The sequence below is a fragment of the Anolis carolinensis genome, chromosome 4 (assembly GCF_035594765.1).
Source record: "Anolis carolinensis isolate JA03-04 chromosome 4, rAnoCar3.1.pri, whole genome shotgun sequence".
NCBI lineage: Eukaryota > Metazoa > Chordata > Lepidosauria > Squamata > Dactyloidae > Anolis > Anolis carolinensis.
Window position 1 is genome coordinate 185038594 of NC_085844.1, and position 13813 is coordinate 185052406.

Here is a 13813-nt window from a genome sequence, read left to right on the forward strand (position 1 = left end):
CTTGTTTCACAGGGAGGTTTGTATATACTATTTGTGCAAGAAAACTGAGACAGCTTTTTAGGGGTCAATGACTTAGTATCTATAAAGGCCCTTAAGGTCACATTTACATACATGTAAATATGCATGCATTCCTCTGCTTTTTTCCAGAACCATGGAACATTAGAAAGCTCTATCAGTCTTCAGACAAATTCTAGAAACTGCCAACAAAGAATCTTTCTCACATGGTGCATGTCAAGGCATACAAAGGAGAAGATCATCTTGTCCGGGGTAGTGCCATGGCCAGGAATGTTCAATGAAATCATCTACACATGAGAAGGATATTTGAAGGTCATAACTACAGGTAACTATGCTCTCGCTCACTTGCTTTCACTCTCTCTCATACACATATCATCGCATTTTAAAATAAAAATTAAACCCTTCAATAATAAAGTTTTAACTAAAGAAAACAGGAGAGATGTAGGCTTGGGGCTGACTGCCTCCAATAATTTACACTTTACCTAGCCCTATTGGGCACAAAGTCAGTTTTGGTTTTACTCTCATGAAAGTATTATAAATTCAAATAAATTTCTATTTATTATTCATGGCAATGAAAAGAGGAAAAAACCAAAAAGAAAACTTTATGCACACTGCCACCTTTTAGACCAATCTACAAAATTTTATTCTAACTTTCTGTTTCTGTCATATCTTACATAAGCCGTTCTTATTCTTTAGATACCATACTTTAATGTGATTTGCCCATTTGCTATTCAAGAATTCACTGAAACCTCTAATAGCAAAGTCAGTGAAAAGAAGGTGCAGCAAGGAAGGTGGAATAAAATATGTGCTACGTAGGAAACATATATATGCCTACCATCCTAACCTCTTTTTACATATCATTCAATTATTGACATGAGGGTCCCCCCCCCCCACTTTCTAAACAGAGCAGGTTAGCAAAAACCAACATTAAATATATCTCATTGATGGCCCAGGTTTTCCATCTGTGTGTGACATGAGTGAGCTTCATATCCATGGACAGGAGATACTTACAACTGGCAATATTTACCATTCCAAATGGTAAGTTATCCTTACTAGTGGCAAAGTTCTCTCCTCTTCTTTCAACTGTTATTAATGTTCTCTATTTCTCTTGCGCACACAGTTGTTGCAGTCAAATATCAAAGACAATAAAACAAACCCACATGCAAGCAGTTCTAACACACTTTAAGCCACACTAGGGGGAAGAGCGTGCGCACATCTGTGGTGCAACATATAGCTTCTGTCTTTAAGAGGGGATCATTCCACACTTGCAAACGTTGACATAAAAGACACACTCATGGCATATTTCAAAACCAAAGAGCGATGGATTTACAAGGCAGGTTGATTTTATGGTGACTTTTATTGACAAGGTACGTGGGCCTTCGGCAGATGCCTCGCAGCACTGGGAAGTTAACACAGCGCCTAATTCAAGGAGACAGCCCGAGGAAGCAGCACCGACAGGGGAGAGAGCGCAACAATGTCTCTATTACTCTCCTCGGCATCATAAAGGAGGATAAGAAAAATGGTATCTAACGGAGATCTGGGAGGCTATACTATGTTAATTCTTTTTTTTTTTAAAGCACAGCTTCTTCTCCTACATCGACCCACCCAAAAAGCAAAAGAGGAAAAGGGGAGGGGACAGAGCAACCTAAGAAAGAACAAAGGGACCCCCGTGATGCCAGGTACTCTGCTCAGCATCTAAGCTGTGTATCTGGATTTAAAGATCAGCACAAACCAAACATTGCCTTATCTTCCATTTCTTAGACGGAATACTACTTCTTTTCCCACAGCAGGGCAGCTTGTGGCACTTAATGAACAAGTGATCTGCTGTGGGAGAGAAATACAGCAACAGGCATTGCTCCTCTAGTGAATCTTATGCAGGTTGGCTTCAGCTTGGCTGCTGGTCTGTGCAAAATAATTTCACTTTCAGATTTGCAAAAGGAACTTCAGAATATACCTCTTACCTATTTAAAGATTATTAGGGCAGTGTGTTCAAATTGTGTTGAATGTCACCATCTCTCTTGCTTCTGTCAGCTTGTCTTTTGCAGCCAATAAATACACTTTTTACACTGATATGAAGAGTGCAGTACCTAGTTATAGCAGCCAGCAAGTATGTGAGAAAAGGGTCAGAAAGTGGAAGAAAGTGTATGCTTTTATAAAAAGCAGGTAACCATTTTAATAGAAAAGGCGTATTTCTCAAAGTCCATGTTTGTGCGTACCTACAAGGGAGTGTGCTCCCAAGATGCTCACAACATAGAATCTCCTCCCCTTTTCTGGTTTGCTGGCTATTTTCTGTGGCTCAGGGCCTCAGTCTTACGTGACCTCTTTCAACCCACCTCCCTCTCTAATTCTTCACCATCTATTTAAACAGAAACAGGACCACACATCTGCCTCTTTCGCGCCTCCTGACATTACAAAATACACCTGTAGAGCATTTCAGAGACCCAGCTCAAACAAAGTTGAGGTACTTACATCTCTCATTTCGGTCCTCAGGGCTGGATGAGGTCTCCCGGTCGGAAATGAGGCCAGAGACAGCAAAGATCTTTTTCCCTGTCTCATCAACTTTGAGAGAGCTGGGAGAGCCAGATGGGAGCTGGGCTCCAAACTCATACTCCTTGCCATCAGCATCTGAGAAGCGAAGGTGGGGAGAGTCAGTCTCATGGCAGTTCTTCAGGCGCTTGGCAGGTGTAAAAGCCGACTGGTAGCTCTCCCTATCCTCAGTGGAGGCAAAGGGGCGGAAGGCCCCAACCCCACTGTGGTTCAGCATGCTTATTGGGGTGCAGTCCAGGTTGGGGGGAGCAAACTGGGGGTGGAGATGCAGCAAGGAAGGTGGGAAATCACGGTTAGTGAATGCTCCTGGCACCCCGCCTTGCCGATGATACATCGAGGCAAACGTGTAGGAGCCATTGGTGAACGGGATGTGCACATCCTTGTCCACCGACACAGGGACGCCAAAGGGCCTTGGCTGCTGGCAAGGGATGGAAGCATCGCGGCTAGCTTCAGCGGTAGAAGCAAGAACCATCAGGGCTGGAGATGCCAGAGGATTGGGAAGGTAGGAGGAGTTTTCCATCTTGAAGGCTGCCCGGTGTAAGTCCATCGGATCGTCTTTCTTTGACAGGGCCGCAAGGAAAATGTTCTTCCCTGGATGGAAAACAAAGTGATGTCTAAGTATAGAGTTGGAGAGAGTGTGATTCACTGGGGCCTCATCACTATCCCAAAGCTGTAGAGGGAGAAAAAAGAAGGAGAAAGACAGGGGGAGTTAATTGTCAGTCAGTTTTTGGCAATTGGCTGCTCTTCATGCAGCAGGAAAATTGCATGAGTCAGAACAAAACCTCCATGTGCTCTCCTTTAGAAACCCATCAGGCAAGTTCACAAAGAACTGGAAGGGCCTCTAACTCCCTCTAAGGGTGTGTGCATACAAGTCTCTTTCCTCCTCCCAATTCACAGCTCCAGAACCTAACTTGATATTCAGGTGACAAATTCTGGAGGTAGATAAAACAACACACACCCAAAGTGATGGTATTCTGTGGGTCATACAGACTGTACATCAATCTTCAATTTAACAGTCCTCTCCTTTTGCCATACTGCAGGGCAAGGGGACAGAGGAAGTTCAGATCAAGCCAGATCTGGTTTGTGTATAATGAATGTCCTGGACAAGTGCCTCTGAGTCCAACAAAGAGATATTTATTTATTTATTTATTTATTTATTTATTTGTTTACAGTATTTATATTCCGCCCTTCTCACCCCGAAGGGGACTCAGGGCGGATCACATTATACACACATAGGGCAAACATTCAATGCCCATAAACACATCAGAGACCGAGACAGACAGACGCAGATGCAATTTAACCTTCTCCTGAGGGGATGTTCGATTCTGGCCACATATTTTGGAAAATAATGTCTCAGATGAGCATATAAAAGACATATTACCTGACTCCTGCCAGGTTTTAAAAATCCAGAAAAAAATCTTATAACATGAAAGCATATGATAGGTTTTTTTGTCAACTATTCCTTAAAATCTAGGGGGCTGCACATGAAAAATGAAATAAATAATGCATTAATTATTCACAATTTACAAATGAACGCATGTACATGTATTTAAACAATCCATTAATGCATAAATAGTGTGGCCAGGGAGTCTATTCTCTGTTACAGAGGCAAGCGTGCAAATGTACCTGTGCTAACACACACACACACACATTATGGATTTTACATTATCTTCAATGTTACATGTGGGAACAAACAAAATATCCTGTAATCTCCCATTATGCTTTTTTCCCATTTCAGAGGAAACCAGCAGTGACTTCAGCAATAAAAGTGTTTGGCATCTCTAGCAATATTTAAAATCATAACTGGTGCCAGTGTTATCTGATCTCTTGCAAACATCTGCCTTTTGGATTGAAGACAGTACATAATGATCAAAATTTTACTTCCTAATGTGTTTATGCTTGAATAGATCTATAAACTGTTGTCATTAATATTTATAAAACAAGTCTTAAAAACATTTATAAGTTTGCTTTTTATTTGAAACTACTGTACTTTGAAATGTTAAAAAGTAAACTAACAATACAAGACAAACTTCCCTTTCCATGTATGTGAAGTGGTATGAATGTATAAATAATGAAATGAACTTTCCTTTTAGCACTTTCTAGTTATCTGATACTACAATCTTATTTATAACCAAGTGAGAATCACACGTGTGAACGTGTAAGCTTCTACTGCCACCCATTCATAATGCCACAATGTACTTTAATATACGTGGACTATTACTTTAAACAATATACTAGCCTTGCGGCACTCAAAAGGCCACCAAAAAAATCATATAATAAAAAGCTGTTACAGAATATGTCTGCTAGTTCCAGAAGGTCAGACATAGCAAATAAAACTTAGTGAAAGAATCTTTTTTTCTAATGGAGTGGGCTTTTGTATTCTGTGAATGAGTGGGTTTAGGTTAACAAACTCTATGGCATCTTGGCTTTGCCTTTCATGCAGTTCACAAGAACACTTCCTTTCTCCCATCCAGTACCCACATATTCTGCGACTGTTAATAAATGTGATCATGACTGGATATCATCACACCACTTCTTCATTTGGGCTTTCTACCCATTACAGATCAGTGCTAAATTACAAGAGACCCTGTATTAACAAGGTTTGGTTCCCTCCAAATTTTAAAATAAAACTTTGTTGAAGTTCTGGCTGTGGACAGATGGATGCAAAAGACAGCCTAGTCACCCTTCCTAAGGGTCTCTTCTTGCTTTATATACAGTCAGGTTATAAAAGAAATCAAGCAAACAAATATAATTTTTTAAAACAAAGCAATGCCTAGTGAGTTGGGGGAATCGGAATATTTATTTTCTGTTATTTTAAGGCAAGTAGATACCCACTGAGATAAATACACTATTAAATATAAATTGACCTGAGAGACTGATGGAAAACCATAATGTCTAGGATTTAAGTAAAAGGAGGGGGGAATGAAGGGTGAGAGCGTACTGCTAATGCCTCTGTGCCTGCTTTTCTATTTTTACTTGCACTGTCACCTCATAACGTTAAATGTATTTCATAAATTAGTAATCTGGAAGCCACACTTGACACTCCTTGTAGGATACTGTGAATCACTCCAACGGCCTTATTCGTTTGCAAACTTCATTACGCAGAGAATAAATCAACAGATTGCCATATTGCACCAGGCCAAGTTTAATTTTTTTTAACTCCTGCCTTCTTTTTTTTTTTTACTTTCTCCTTGTCTTTTAGCTCCTTCCACCATACCTTTGGCTTTGCCCCACATTTTTATTTCCCATCACCACCGCCATTAGGGGCATGTACAGATGAGGCTGCGGCAAGGCCAGTCATTATGAAAATCTATAGTTAATACACTCCCAATGTCAAAATGTCATTGGTTTTTAAATATGGAACCCAAAATAAGAAAACTAACTGACCTGCTTAATTAAAAAAATATGGATCGCAGGTTAACCAGTCTGATGAAGCATTCGGGGGGCTGGAAAGGGAGAGTGCACAGCAGAGCCAGGAACTGTTACTTTTCTGCCTCTATGCTGATTTTTTTTAATTTAGCACCCTGTGCAAATCCAGATTAAAATAACTCCAGCTATTGATCCAAGCAGTGGAATTGACATTAATTTTAGTTCACTTCTCACTTTGCAAAGGGATCAATAGGAAGTAATAACAGCTGACATCCTAGCTGAAAGGAAGAGAAAAGACGGTCCAGCGACAGAAATCGAAAAGCAACCAAATAAATCAGCAGATACTTTTCCATGGCATCAGACAAACTCCAAACAGATTGCAAAAAGTCTTTGCTAAATTAACTAAACAAGGAGTGGAGGAGGCCAAGGGGGTGGAGATAAATCTATGAAGGTTCATAAACTGTCCACTGGGTATTTGGATTAAATGAGCAGAGCTATATGTGTTGTGTGTGTATACTTTCTGGTCATTTATATTTTCAAAATTACCATGTTATAGATAAAAATATTTTTTAAACCATTTGTCATTTGCACCAATTAAATGTATACTGAAGTGGAAGAATGAAGAGAATCCGAATCCCAAGTTTCAGCCTGGATCAATGAAGGTTAGTCCCTGTTCATGAATGCCCAGCCCCAATTTACTGATAAGGTTGCACTCAGCACTTTACCCCCAGCTCTGGCCCTATAGCCTGCTTTTTGCACAAGCCCATGCCCAGCCCTCCTAGTTTGATCATGCCCACCATAGTCCTGGTTATTGGTTGTGGAGGTTGCTTTGATATACTTTTACGGTGCTTTTTATACCCTGCTGTTTTTAATTGTTTTAATTAGAACTATTATATGTTATATTCTATGTTTTTATGTGTGTTTTAGCTGGTAAATATTGTTGTATGCTCTGGGCTTGGTGGTGGGGTATAAAAATAAAGTTATGATGATGATGATTATCATCCATAACAAATCAAATTCTAGAATAAAAGTGCACGCCCAACTCATTTTAGAACTTGTTTTATTAATTATTTTGCTTTTAAAAAGCTATCTAACCAATTGCTAAAAAGAAACTAAGCTAAAATACAGCAGAATCTACCACCCATCATTTTGGCCACATCCTGAAAGTGATTAAAAATGGAGCTCTTCCCAAGATGAAAATGCAAAACTCACTTGTTACTGAGTATATAATATTTGTCTTAATTCCAAACAATAGAGTGTTTCCTTGTAAAATATATATATATATATATATATATATATATATATATATATATATATATATATATATCTCACATTTCCATTCTTAACTGTAACAAACAAAATCTGCTTTCCAGACCACTATAACAGGTTGCATTTCTGTGATGTCCCAGCACTGGCCAACATCAAGATGCCAAGAATTAAAATAATAAAAAAAGAATTAAAATAAAGGCATACACGTGATTCTTTTGCCGATTCACAAGGAAATGAAAGGAAACCATTGAAAACTAACAAAGTAGGTGAAGTTTGCTTCAATAAAAGCGTGCGCTCCCTGGGAAAAGAGGCTGAGATTACAAAGCAACAACTACAGGTTGTTGCTGTGTAATGCCATCATTTTCGAAACCGAAATTTCTGGAGGTCTTCCTGGTGGTGAGACACTGATATGATAAAAAACAAAAACCGTCCCAGATGTTTGGAAGGGATTAAAAGCGCTCAAGTGGATTAGGGTTCTGAACTAAACGGGATTTTGGTGGGGAAGAGTCCAAACAAATGGGATGATCGAATGGAGCCAGGAGAAGGTCTCCGGACCAAAGTGGGGGCCTCCGTGGGTTTGGGAAACATCTGGGGCAAGAGTTGAAACCCAAAGAGGGAAACAAGCGAGAGGTGGGGAGGAGGAGGAGGAGGAGAAAGGTCTCAGGACCAAGGAAGCCCACTTCGGAAGGTATGGAGATCCATTTACATGAAGGAAAGGAGGGAGGAAGGAAGGGGGGATCGGGTCCCACGGTCCAAGAACAAAGCAGCCGCTTCGCCTCGCCTCAGTTCGGTTTGCAACTCTTTAAAAAAAAAAAAACCTCACAGGCAAATAAAAACTAAACGACGGGGATCCGGTGGAGGAAAGAAAGACATTTTAATTTTAGGTCCCTTCCACACAGCTGAATAAAATCCCACGTTATCTGCTTTGAGCTGGAATATATGGCAGTGTGGACTCAGATAACCCAGTGCAGATATGGTGGGATTTTTTTGCCTTGATATTCTGGGTTATATGGCTGCGTGGAAGTTAGGATTCTTAGTTAGAGACTGAAAAATGCGCACACATTTCTGTCCCTCGAAGCCACACAAAACCCCATCGCTCGTCTCTTCCCAACTTTGGAAAAGCCGAAGCCCACACAAGCGAAGTCACCAGCTCCTTCTACACGTATTAGTGGGGGCTTTTCCACACAGCCCTATATCCCAGAATATCCAGGCAGAAAATCCCACACTGAGTCCACACTCAGATCATGTGGGATTTTCTGCCTTGATATTCTGGGATATAGGGCTGTGTGGAAGTGCCCCAAATCTTTCCCACCGTTTTAGAAGAGGGAAACCGAAAGACATCTCTCCCAACTTTGCTTTTCTGTTTTGGGAAAACACAGGATTATTGATCTGGATCCGCAGCGTCTCTCCCTGAATCCCAGCAATCTCCGGCTCTCAGCCAAAGCAGAAAACAAACCCACACAGTCATATAATCCAGAATATCAAGGCAGAAAATCCCACAATATCTGTTCTGAACTGGATTATCTGAGTCCACACTGCCATATATTCCAGTTCAAAACAGAAAATGTGGGATTTTATTCAGCAGCGTGGCAGGGGCCCCAATTCTCATTTTCCAAGCCCGCACTTCTCTCACTTTTCTGCAGCTGCGCCTGGAAACAGGTGTCTGTCTGTCTGTCTGTCTGTCCCGACTGTCTCCCTCCTTCCGCAACTCAAGAGGAAACGGATTTTAGACGATTTCGAAGCGGGGAAAAGAAAGAGACGTTTCAACCTCTTGGTCATAACGAAAGTGGGAGAAAGAAGAAAGAAGCTCTCCAAAGGTTACGGAAAATAATTCCCCGCTATATCTATCTTTCTATCTATCCAATAGATCGAGGGCCCTTCCACACAGCTCTATATCCCAGAATATCGAGGCAGAAAATCCCACGTTATCCGAGTGTGGACTCAACCCAGTTCAAAGCAGATATTGTGGGCTTTTCTGCCTTAATATTCTGGGATATAGGGCTGCGTGGAAGGGCCAGAGAGGTAGATATATCGAAGTACGAAATACCTTCCACTATTCAAAAGTCAACGAATTTCCCTCTCCTTTCAGGAAACGTGTGCGGGCGCCTGGAGGAGGGAGGTGGGGGGTCCATCCCGAGTCCAATTGTCCCTCCAAAGCTCTTTTTAACCCCCCCCCCCTTTAAAAAAAATGACCAAACAAAGCTCATCAAACGTGCTGTTTGGATGTATGGCCACCCGTCGTCCCCTTCCCGGCACATTTCCTGTCTGGGAGGCGAAAGCCTTCAGCGCCGCGACCGGCGTGGATTGCATTGTGCCCCAAACAGATGGTTTTTCTGCCTCTGGGTCTGCGAGGAGAGGAATGGTTTCCCCTTCCTTCCTCCTTCCTCGAGACCTCTTTCCGGCCGGGGCTTGGCTTTCGCTTTGGCTTCGGAAAGAGAGAGAGACACACAGAGAGACGGGCAGAAAAGTTTGCTCCAAAGAGCCCACCTTCCCTTGGTTTGTTTTTTTCCCTTCGCCCTTTTGAGGCGCAACCTCGCTTTTCCAGCCTGGATCTACAATGCCAAATAATAGAGCTTCAGATTGATATGAGTCCGCACTAACAGTTCATAGCCGTGTAGATCCTGCCGCAGTTTCCCGGGAGGGATCGTGGCAAAGAGGCGAACGGTTCAGAAGTTTGCATCGCTAAAATAACAACAACAACAATAAATATGCAGGACTTTGTTTCTGGTCTTGTTTCCCCCCCTCACAAAACAGGACTTCCACCTTTTGTCCCAATGAGAGGATATTTCCCCCCTTGCGCGGCCAAGGAAAGAAACTCTCGGGACAAAAGAGGCGCAAAAGTCGCGCTGAATAAACGCGGGGTTTATTTCGAATCCATCCGTCTGGATCTCCCTTGCAGTGTGGATCCCCCTAAAATGCACCTAGAACTGGATTGTAGGAGTCCCCGCTGCCGTATAAACCGAAACTGCATGCTCGGGGGTCTACACTGAGCGTTTCACGCAGTTCCAAACTGCCCCAAGTTCCTCCACGCGCGCCCTAATTACAGCCAAGATGCAGGCGAAACGTCAGGAGAGAATGCTTCTGGAACATCGCCATACAGCCCGGAAAACTCACAACAACCCAGTGATTCCGGCCATGAAAGCCTTCGACAGCACAATTACAGCGAAGGTGATTCAAGGCATACAAGGGTTCTATATGATTGGGGTTTTATTTAAAGTGTACACAGATTGCCTTAACTCTGGGTTAATCTACGCGGAATTGAACTAATTGCATTGCATGCTCTGCACTGAGCATATAATGCAGATTCGAACTGCTTTATACGGCAGCGTCGAGCCAACCTCTGTGGGAGACACTTCGACTCGCTCCCCTCCGCAAAGCCCTCGCTCTCTCCCCCAAAACTTGCCTCGTTGCAACTGGAAAGCCGGGCAGGACCTCCCTTTCCCCGTGGGGTTTGCCGCCCGAGAGAAGAAGGGGAGAGACCACATTTTGGGGTTGTTGTTGCTGTTGTTGTTGTTTTTTTGCAAGGGTGCTCCTTCCCCCGGTAACCTAACACCACCCCATGCCCAAATTTTCAATTGGAAAGCAACAGAAAGAGGAGGAGAAGGAGGAGGAAGAAGGAAGAGAAGGAGGAGGATAGAAAGAAGAAGAGAAAGAAGAAGAAATAGAGAAGGAGGAGGAAAAGGAAGAAAGAGAAGACGAAGAGGAAAAGGGGAAGAAGTAGAAAGAGAAGGATAAGAGAAGAGGGAGGATAAAAAGAAGGAGGAAGAAGGAGAAGAGGAAGAGGGAGGAAGACGGGGAAGAAGAAAGCAGAAGAAAGAAGAGACAGAAAGAGAAGAGGAAGAGGAAGGAAGAAGGGGAAGAAGAGAAGAAGAGAAAAAGAAGGAGGAGGAAGAAAGAAGAGGAAAGGGAAGGAAGAAGGAAAAGGAGGAGAGAAGGATAAAAAGGTGGAGAAAGTAAGAAAGAGAAGAGGAAAGGGAAGGAAAAAGGAGAAGGAGGAGAGAAGAAGAAGTATAACAAGGAGGAGAAAGAGGAGGAAAGGGAAGAAAGAAGGAGGAGGAGAAAAAGGAGAAGGAGGAAGAAAGAGAAGAGGAAAGGGAAGGAAAAAGGAGAAGGAGGAGAGAAGAAGGATAACAAGGAGGAGAAAGAGGAAGAAAGAGAAGAGGATGGAAGAAGGGGAAGAAGAAGAAGAAAAAGATCCTGGGACCAGAGCGCACCCTTCGTGGGGAAAGAGGAGGCACCCTATTGATCCAAAACGCCTCACCTTTTTGACACAACTAAATACACTTCCTCCCGAACCCAAAGCTGGATCTACACGGCCGTGTAATGCAGTTTGAGCCCGCATTATATGGTCAGTGTAGACCCATTACACCGGTAATGTAACGCCAGTTGACCCGTTGAACGCCCTGTGGCTCCAGCCCAAGAGAAGCCTCCGCCGCCCGTCCAACTTTCCAGGGAGGGAAGAAAAAGGCGGAGGAAAGGGAGAGGCGAACTTGCCTGGCATTGCAAAAGTTTTGCCTTCCTCCACTGTCCGCGTCCGGGAAGTAGTTTGGAAAGAGCGGGACGGGAAAGTTGAGCACGGACTTGGCAAGAGAGAGCCCCGACCGAGCCGGAGGCATGCCCAAACTCCCACGCATCCACCCACCCTCGCACCCACCCACCCTGTGTTACTTCGCCCCTCCGAGGGACTCACCGTGGCAATGGCTGGGCTCGGGCGTCCCCCTTGGAGCAGAGAGAGACCCTGAGAAAGAGCCGGACGTGGCTGACCCCGGCGCGTGTGGGAGAGCGCTTTGGGCCAGCATGGAAAGAAAGGAGGAAGGAGAGAGAGAGATTGAGAGAAAGAGAGAGAGAGAGAGAGCCTGACGCGGCTGCCGGGAGCCAAGCGAGGCACAGCGCTGCCGCTCGGAGCTGCCGCGAATCAGCCAATGCGCCGCGCCGCTCGCCCAGGGACTCCCAGCCCCGCTCGCATCGCATCCACACACTCACACCCACACACACTCACAGAGAAGCATCAAGCCGGCCCCAGGACGGAATATATTAGGGCCGGGAGGGTGCCTGGGAAATGGAGTCCGCAGCCGGGGCGCCCCGCTGCTCGGGGATGGGCGAGAAGGGACGAGGCTGGTGAAAAGGTCCTGCCCCGGGTGCCCCTTTCCTCCCTTACAGCCCAGTGCCGTCCAGGAACCGAGGGACACCAGGCTAGATTGGGTCGCATTCGGGGGCACCTGGGCCTTGGGATGCTGGGACTGGGCCCAAACATGGCCTTGCCGCTCAACCGATGTGTATGTATGGCCTGTGTTTACAGCACCATCATCGTTAAAAGAGACTCCCAAGTATTCACAAGTAACCATCAGCAAGACAAACTCAGGTTTGGGGTGTCTTCTATACAATCCATCCCCATTGTAGAGTTCAAAGACCTAGCCTGCTACTTCGTATGCAAAGAGAAGAAGTGTTGCCCAATGCCTTCATGTCTGGAATCACAGGGTTGCTGTGAATTTTCAGGGCTGTATGGCCATGTTCCAGAAGCACCCTTTCCTAAGGAAGCTGATGAATAAACACAACCTACAAACTATCTACAGACCCACCAAGTTAATCCAACAAATGCGCCGTTCAGCAAAGGACAAGAGCAGTGGTTTTTCTCTTAGTGAATATGGCCCTGCTGCCTATTCCTCATCTATTGACCTATTCAGTCTCCCCAACTTAATGGTTGGACCCTCCTTCTTGGGCTGCTTTCAGGCAAGTGGCTCCCAGCATCACTACCAATAATCACGCTTCCATTTTAGAGTACATAGATAATTTCCATTGACTTTGCACATTATTGAAAGTACAGGCCATGCATCTTGTATACCAGTTTTTCTCAACCTATGGGTCCCCAGGTGTTTTGGCTTATAACTCCCAGAAATCCCAGCCAGTTTACCAGCTGTTTGGATTTCTGGGAGTTGAAGGCCAAAGCATCTGGGGACCCACAGGTTGAGAATCACTGGACATGAGGGATCCTCTCACCTCTGCAGGAGTCTGCCATATACCGTGCAGCTGTGGACAAGAGACCTCCAAATGCAGCATTGCCTAAACACGACTCAAGGAACATGAAAGGCACTGCAGACTGATTCAGCCAGAGAAGTCAGCCATAGCAGAGCACCTGATGAACCAACCTGGACACAGCATATTATTTGAGAACACAGAAATGCTGGACCACTCCAACAACCACCATGTCAGACTACACAGAGAAGCCACATGTGAACCATTGCAACAGAAAGGAGGATACCATGAAAATGAACAAAATCTGGCTACCAGATTTTTAAAAACTCTAAAATCAGGAGAGTAAATAAAGAATACCACTCTGAAAACAGAGGAATTCCAGACATACATCAATCAGGGCCAGCTAACACTCCCAACAAAGGATTTCCCCAGGCAGGAAGCAGCCAGACCTTGAAGCTGAAAGGTTAATCAATGCTATTCAAGGTGGCCAATTGAAACATTCACACCTGCTTCAAACAGACAAGAGTTCTTTCTCCCACCCTGGACTTTTCACAGATATATAAACCCCACTTGCCTAGTTTCCAGCAGAACTCACAACCCCTAAGGATGCCTGCCATAGATACAGGCAAAATGTCAGGAA

At 44.1% G+C, this 13813-nt stretch overlaps 1 protein-coding gene across 13 annotated transcripts in view; it reads right to left on the reverse strand.

The window, feature by feature from the left end:
• rnf220 (ring finger protein 220) overlaps positions 1-12137 on the reverse strand; it is a 363311-nt gene extending 351174 nt beyond the window's left edge. For 3 of the 13 annotated variants that reach the window (XM_062979641.1, XM_062979639.1, XM_062979640.1), the window contains exon 1: positions 2485-3153. In XM_062979641.1, the coding sequence (XP_062835711.1) occupies positions 2485-3109 (625 nt within the window). In that variant the 5' untranslated portion in view covers positions 3110-3153. Of the gene's footprint in view, positions 1-2484; positions 3233-11890 lie in introns of those variants that run through there. The other 10 variants (XM_062979633.1, XM_062979632.1, XR_010005774.1 and 7 more) reach the window with 9 other exon arrangements.
• Between the last annotated feature and the right edge of the window lie 1676 nt (positions 12138-13813).